The sequence below is a fragment of the Ptychodera flava genome, chromosome 19 (genome assembly GCF_041260155.1).
Source record: "Ptychodera flava strain L36383 chromosome 19, AS_Pfla_20210202, whole genome shotgun sequence".
NCBI lineage: Eukaryota > Metazoa > Hemichordata > Enteropneusta > Ptychoderidae > Ptychodera > Ptychodera flava.
Window position 1 is genome coordinate 33376436 of NC_091946.1, and position 7783 is coordinate 33384218.

Below are 7783 nucleotides of genomic sequence, written 5' to 3' on the forward strand. Positions count from 1 at the left end.
TATATTACGTTTGAAACAACAACAACAACAACAACACAATAACAACACGACTAATATAAACATATGTTTACGTTTGAAACAACAACAATAAGACAATAGTTATGTTCGTTGAATTTTATTGGTCAACAACAACACGACTAATATAAACATAAACAACAATACCAACAACAGCAACAACTAGATCTCAGGGTTCCCTGTGGTTTATTGAGCCAGTTGAGCTCAAGCAGGATTGAAAGAGGTCCCAGTTTAGAATAAGCAGGAGAGCGTGTTTGGGCGCGCGGTCAACGATTCAGAGACCCTCTAGCTTGGTTCGAATTATTCAATCCGCACTGCTGCTGCCACACCGCGCTTCAATCTGTGTGTGGAGATTGATGTATTCTAGGAGGTAAAATACCTTTGTAACAACCTCAAAGGATGAACTTTTATATACATGTAAGTTGTAGATCTTTGTTTAACATTTAACTTACGCTTAGAAGCAAATAAGATTGACTTAGTCTTTCCCAGACGCAGAGATAGTTAACAGAAACAACGGGGACATCAAATTAATAAAAGGAAAACAAAAACGATATCCTGATGAATTAGAGTTGCGAAAAACATTCAACAAATTAATTACATGTAACCCAGACTTAACATATACAAAACTTGTAAATTTCAACACAGCTATTGCTGACATTTAAGATGTTTGTCATGGCCTTAAAGATATTGCATATAATGAAAATGATAAAACAACGCGAAATAACAAAACCCTTTCCTGGTTGATTTCTCCCACACACAGTTTTACAGTCATTCATCATCAATGACAATGTTTGCTGTTCGTTGCGAAAATCATAACGCACTCCATCCCGGCATCAACCCACACAGGAAGACAAATATTGACACCAGTACCCTCGAAAACACGTCATCAGGTTTTTAGAGTTGCAACTTTCGATAAATAGGGTTGTTGCTGAATACCATGCAGACATTTACTCGGAGCAGCATTGTTCATTTGATTGTCTGCTGACTCATCGGAAGGTAAGCACTGCAACATTTCTATACGGTGAAATTTCTTTTACAGATTGCATTCGGATGACAGTGGGACTAACTACAGACTTACCTCAACGGCGTGAATGGACAGAGTATTGTGAGTTGGTAGAATTGACACACTCTTTACATGTTCAACTTTATTGCGGTCTTGTTGCGTTTGTCTTTGCGGCGGAATGTTGCAGCAAGAAGTGAATTTTGAAGTTAGTACTTCGACACTTAAGAATTGGGTTTTGGTTTAGCTGAGTAGTTGTGATGACAAGTTTAACAGGTACTGTGTAGGTTATGAGCTCGAATCCGATCGAAAAATGACAGACTGATTTTCAAGAATGATGCGCCATGAGAAACGTCAGTTACAAAGCACCTTCCTCGAACAAGATTAATGTTTAAACCGTAATTGAAACAGAAATGACCCTGAATTCATAAAAGGTACCAATGATGGCAATCTTTTTCACTTTCAATTTCTGTGTCCGAGTCTCTGCTGCAGTATTTTAACAAACTGTATTTGTGTTATTGTGCAAAGAAATGTGCTCCCTTTCAAGGAATCAAACCCAGGGTTTTGTCATTGCAGTGATTGTTTAGATGAATGCATTTGGTTTTTCGCCTTACCTGATTCACACACTGTGATAAATAATTTGAGGGGAGCCAGCAATTATCAATCGTTCACCTCTTGGTTCACAACCTTGGTGTTACTCTGCAGCTTGATGCACCAGCATTTAAAAAGCTGGTCGAAAGTTTATAGAAGTCAGCATCGTTTGTTTCATTGAGATTTTGAAAAATACGCAAACTTTGATCAAAACTCTACTGAAACATTTAAGTCAATGCCCTTACCACACCCAGAACTTGATTACTGAAACAGTTTTCTTTTTGACCCGTCGAATGATCAATTCAAGAAATTACAGTTTATTCAAGACTTGGCTGCACACGTTGTATCATTGGATCACATTCAATCAGTATTGTTTAGCTTGCATTGGATTGCTATTCAATAGGTAAATCGAGTTCGAAGTTTTCAGGTTTTGAAAGTTGCGTACAAGTTGACAGAGCTATTCAACGTTCGTATACCTGGTCGCAGTAGTCAGTGGCGACTGCTGCAGAGGGGTTACACCACTCACTCTATACCAACCATGTCGGTAACACGGTTACTTACTGTACATCATTTACTGTTTGCACACCGCAGTCATGGAATAGATGTAAAATGTCGTGTAGAAACTTGTACACATCTTCTGTATAGAATTGGTACTGTGATTTTTATCTGTCAGTGTGTTGTTTGATCTTTCTTTTCTGACGGTGTCGTTCAGCATTATGTGATTTCTTCTTACGCTAAAAACTCCTGTTTTTGTTGTCTTTATTCTTGGTATTATTCTGATCATAATATGGATTATACCGCCATGTTAACTTTTCTTTCCTGTAGGTCTTATCAAAGTTGCAAAATGTTGAAGACTGTCATACTAGTCTCATGTATGTTATTCAGTGCCGCATTGGCAGGACGTGAGTATAGGCCAAGTTTTGTCTTCTTGAAACTTCCATGCGCGAACGAAACTCTCACTTCGTGTGCAACGTGTTTTGTAGTTTAGGCATATGTAGATTGTAATGAGCGCCCCGAAATAGAATTCGAAGTTTTTAACTTGTGTTATTTCTCTCATCAATAACTTTAAAGCATTGTTTTTTCAAAATAAATAATTTAGTCAGCGTTAACTGTGCAAAATCTGGGATTAATGAGCCAGATTACCTACAAGTTATTGATATTTGAAATTTAAAGTGACCGCTAAGACTATGTCAACTCTATGGAGAAAAATCAAAAATTAGGATGTTCACAGAAAACAAGAAGCCTCAGGTTCAGGTTCAATTTCTCGACATATACCGGCATCATAGTGATCCCATAACAGTAGCTGATAGGAAACTGTCCAAGATGAGGAAAATACCTAAGGGGCGTATAAATACATGGGGGTTGGGTTACGATGGCCGGCAAATTATTCTTGCTCCTCCATAACCCCTCGACAACTTAAAAGAAACAGATGTGAAGTGGAAATGCTCCCCTGTTTTGGTATAAGTCTTGTGCAGAGTTTCCTATCTAATTACTGACAATACTCCCATTCCTTGTTATGATCAACATCGTCACGAACATTCATCATATTTACCGAAGCCATTACCAAGAAAGGCGAAATGTTAAAAGAATTACCGATCTTTTGCAATGAAATTGCAAATATCTTTTAGTTCACTTATATGTTTTAATGAGCGATATCAGACCTGTGTGAAATTTCATTGAGTTTGATGCAGTGACAAAGTGGTATATAGCTTCAATGAAAACATCAACACGATTGGAACTAATTTGGGAGGATTGGATCTTTCAATTGTTTAATTTCATCAAAAATGTAAGTTGTCCTATAGCTGAAAGTTGCAATATTACAAATTACCCATAAAAACAAGTATATTGCAAAAAAAGCAGACGAGCTCACATTTGCAGATTAAACCAACATCATTACTACATTATCCAATTATCCCAAATTAGTTCCAATCGTGTTTATCATTAATTTTACGAATAAGCAATTAACTGACATGGAACTGTTTAGTGTTTTTCTCCACTATTTATATATGTGTATCGTAAAGAACAGCAAGACATCAATATTTCAGCTATCAAGCATCACAGATTAAACTTTTATACAAGTAGCACATATTTGTTAACCTTAAACTTTCACTACCCATTTCAGCTAAAGCATGACAAGAACATGCCATTCCCACCCTTCTGGTAAAAGCTATGGTATGACAAGGCATAATGTACTTGCTACGAGAAGATATTAATAAAACAGAAAATACTTGTTTTCAGATCATATTTGTGCGGAGTATGGCCTTTATTTCTTAGAATATTTTTGCACGCTAAATCCGGGGTCTTTTTTGACAGTTGGTTAGTAAATCCATCTTTTTCCCGTGTGAAAGTCACCGCCCCCCCCCCCCCCCCCCTCTGCAGTTTTCAAATTTCAGATCATCCACCCCTAAATTTTGCCGGCCAAACTTGGAAATAATAACTGAACGCTCTCTAACACCAATAAAGAGCAGCATTGGATAGCACCATATCTTGCCATTAAAACCAACTCCTGCTCTCGAAAACTCGGTCTTACTGGCAAGCTCATTTCAATGTTATGACCATCTGAACCAGGTCTCACATTATTACACGCTTCGTGTATCGAACGTCGCGTGCTCCATAGGATTTCAATGGTAATACGTCGATGTCTTCTCGGGCCGCATAGTCATCATTTGACTGACAGTGAACCAGAAGTATTTTAAACGTGACAATTTCGGTGTTTAAATATGTAAAGTTGCATTTTGCACATGGTTTTTAGAAAATAGCCTACACATAAAAATCGATAAACCGTATTATTTTAATTTCAATATGTCGTTCGGATTTTCGTCTAACATGGAAAGAAAGCATGTGATTGTCATTTGCGAATTCCACAAAACATTTGGAGTGAAAACTGTGAAAGAGAGGTATGTGATAAAAATGTTATGGCCAAACAAGAAGCTATGTACCCTCGAGACAGGAGAAAATTTACCCTTATGACGTCGGGCAAATGGTCATATACCCTCGGGCACACAGTCCCTTGTTTGGACTATAATATATATGTTATATCTGCTCCTTTGCCCGTAGCTTGCCCGTCTGGATGGATAAAGTTTAAGAAGAGTTGTTACCATGGAATCGCGTCTCCAATGTACACATATCAAGAAGCAAAGCAAGTGTGTGAGGGATTGCGCAGTACTCTGGCGGTTGTCAACGATGCGGAGGAAAATTTGTTTTTGAAGAGTAAGATCGACTTTATAAAGACTCCATTTGACATCTGAATCTTTATTTCCCAAATCAAGAAATTTACTTATGCAAAGGTTATTAGAAAACATTGCTTGTTATGCACTGATAATGACTAACTTCTTCGGAAAATATCCTTAATCGAGAACTTTGTAAAATTCTGATATGCGGGCACAGAAATTGTACAAAGTATGTGCGAACTTTAGGGAGAATGAGGATAAATACGAAGGCTGAAAATTAAGTTGGAAACACTTATTCTATATGGCAACGCGATTTTTATCTTAGATTTTTATATTAATGTGTTTAAGGCCCCAATAGCAGTAACTCTATGAAATTTGTTGACCTCAAAATATCTTCCTATTCTCTCCTGGTTTCGGTACAAATAGGCACAGTATCCATACACACATGGGGCTGCGAACATTCAATCGCAGTGTAATCTTTCTTGTTCAAAATTGCATATACAGTCCAAGAGGGTAGTTAATGATAAGTGTGTACACATACCTAAATTAGTATATTATTACAAACTTATATTAGCTTAAGAGTAAAATCTTAAAAATAATTTTAAACGATACAGCAAAGTGGGGCTTTCAAATTGAGTCCGAAACATTTTGCAGTTGTTTGTTTGTCATCGAAGCGTTCGTCTGTCCATGGCTTGTCATAACAATAATGCATAATAAAATGTATTACGTGTAATAAAAGAATAAGGATTAAATTCAGGAGAATGTAATGAAAAACATCAGTCCTGAACTAAAAAATTTTAAAAACTTTAATGATTTTGCGTCCACAGGATACACACTCAATCAGTTTCACTTTTGGATTGGATTAGATGACATTGACAGTGAAGGAAATTATGTATGGGCGGACGGTTCCTCAGTAAGTATAAACAATTTATATTTTTTCCATAGAACTGTAAACATGACGTATTTCGGGCAAAAGCCCCAAGAATTTTAAATTTTGTCGTCTGTCTGTTCTGATTTAATGTTGTGAAGTATTTGCCGCCTTGTGAAACATGTGTGGGATAGATTTAGGCTGTTTTGTGATATGCTATGAATTTAAGTATGATGTACCGATATGTTTTGAATAAGAGATGTTTTATTATTATACATTTACAATCGAGAACAAAAGACTTTTGCGTGCGCTAAAAAAGCAATATGCAGCGAATGTGATATTTACCGTTTCCAGGTGCCCCCATATGCTGATACTTGGTGTATTCCGTGACTGCCTCTGCGCGTTCCTTGTTGAATCGTTTCAAGGGACCCATTGCACTATGACCAGAATATGATTCGCGCTCAGTACGTGACGTGTACAGCAAAGGCTATCCCCAGAAGCGCGTATGATACGCTATAAGTCGGTCAATAAAACGGTCAATACTCGGCCCATTTGATGCTTATCCTCGAGAAATGTTCTAAATTACTTTTATCTTTAATGCAGCTGACATACAGTAACTGGAACAGCGCTCAACCTGATAACTATGGCAACAACGAAGATTGTGTGCATCTCATATCAAATGCAGATGGAAAATGGAACGATTTGCCGTGTTCGAATCGTATCAGTTTCATTTGTGAACGGAAAGCTCGCAATTAGAAGTGAGTTGTGCTTTCTTTGCATCTTTTTATGACATTTTGGTGCAACACTTTTATGTGTGGAAACAGTGGCTTTGCGAATATAGAAAAAGGGTTGAAAAGATGCAGGACAGATATCCACTAGTCACGTTCTTGACATACTTTCTTTGTGAATTGTTGTACACTTCCCTCTATTGAAGCTGTGGCCAAAGAGAAAAGAGCGGGATAGCAACAAAACCACTGATGCGTTTGGTCAGCTTTAAGAAACTAAATAAAGAAACCAGAAATCTAAATTAAACAGCATCCTACCAGGGTCGACTCTGGATCAACATTTACAATATTAGTCCATCAGCCTGGCTCTTCTTGTGCTGGGTAGTCTACAAGGTATCTCCCAGGCAGTTTGTCTTTCCAAAGGCACTTAACTAAACTTCTTCCTCGGGTGCGCGTTTTAAACATCCAATGCCATGTATATGCGGGATCCTCTTTCTGTACACGTTGTACACTTGCGCAGTATAGAACAGTGTGTAAGTTAGAGAGCCATACGTAAGAGAACCAGACGTGACACCGGTAAGATATCCTCTTGAACGCCAAACTGATGCCTGCTTGGTATAAGAGTGTTATTCAAAAATGCTTCGCGTAAACTTATATTGCTTTACTATTCGTAAGAGTCAATGTTACCAAGTCGTGTCAATCTACTTTTCTACTCGTCGTTCTTAGAGTTCTCTGTCTGTCTGTCTGTCTGTCTGTCTGTCTGTGTCTGTCTGTCTGTCTGTCTCTGTCTCTCTCTCTCTCTCCCCATAGGCTTATATTGCCTTTTAAAGACACCATGTTAATCATTCATGCCTTTCTGACTTTTTCAGCTTAATGCGTATGTCAGATTCTCTAGTGTAGTTGATGTATCAAGTTTAGATGTCATCCTGAGAAGTTCAGAGACCTGGCCTAAATAACTCTTCATTCCTTGAAGGGTATCCATATAATACAATGTCATGATTAAGAAATTCAACTTTTGCCTTTACAGATGAATTCATTAAACAAACACTCATTACTAAGTGTTAAATAAATGAATAATGAAATAAAAAAGATCAATCATGACTTTTTCAAGTATGAAAGTACGCACGCACCTATAAGCTTATGTATGTATGTATGTATGTATGTATGTATGTATGTATGCACAACTCTCACTTAAATTGCTGAATATACACCGTTACATAAAGTTCGACCTCAGTCAAGCTTTTGTAATGAACTCTTCATTCGCAGTGCCTTCCATGCAGATAAGAATGGCAGCTTTCCCTTACATTCTGGGAATGATTATTTGTCATAGGACACATGTCGGGATTGGAATAGTCAACATCGGAATAGAAGATATTTAGCAACGAAACAATCGGGCATCTTCCCCTAATGATGG

The 7783-nt window shown here is 37.5% G+C and overlaps 1 protein-coding gene across 1 annotated transcript; it reads left to right on the forward strand.

The window, feature by feature from the left end:
- The first annotated feature begins 942 nt into the window (after positions 1–942).
- On the forward strand, positions 943–7469 carry LOC139119357 (alpha-N-acetylgalactosamine-specific lectin-like). Its single transcript, XM_070683137.1, has 6 exons — positions 943–1011; positions 2432–2508; positions 4664–4816; positions 5604–5689; positions 6248–6402; positions 7239–7469. The coding sequence occupies exons 2-5, from the start codon at positions 2451–2453 to the stop codon at positions 6398–6400; spliced, it is 450 nt and encodes a 149-aa protein (XP_070539238.1). The 5' UTR covers positions 943–1011; positions 2432–2450; the 3' UTR covers positions 6401–6402; positions 7239–7469.
- The last annotated feature ends 314 nt before the right edge of the window (positions 7470–7783 follow it).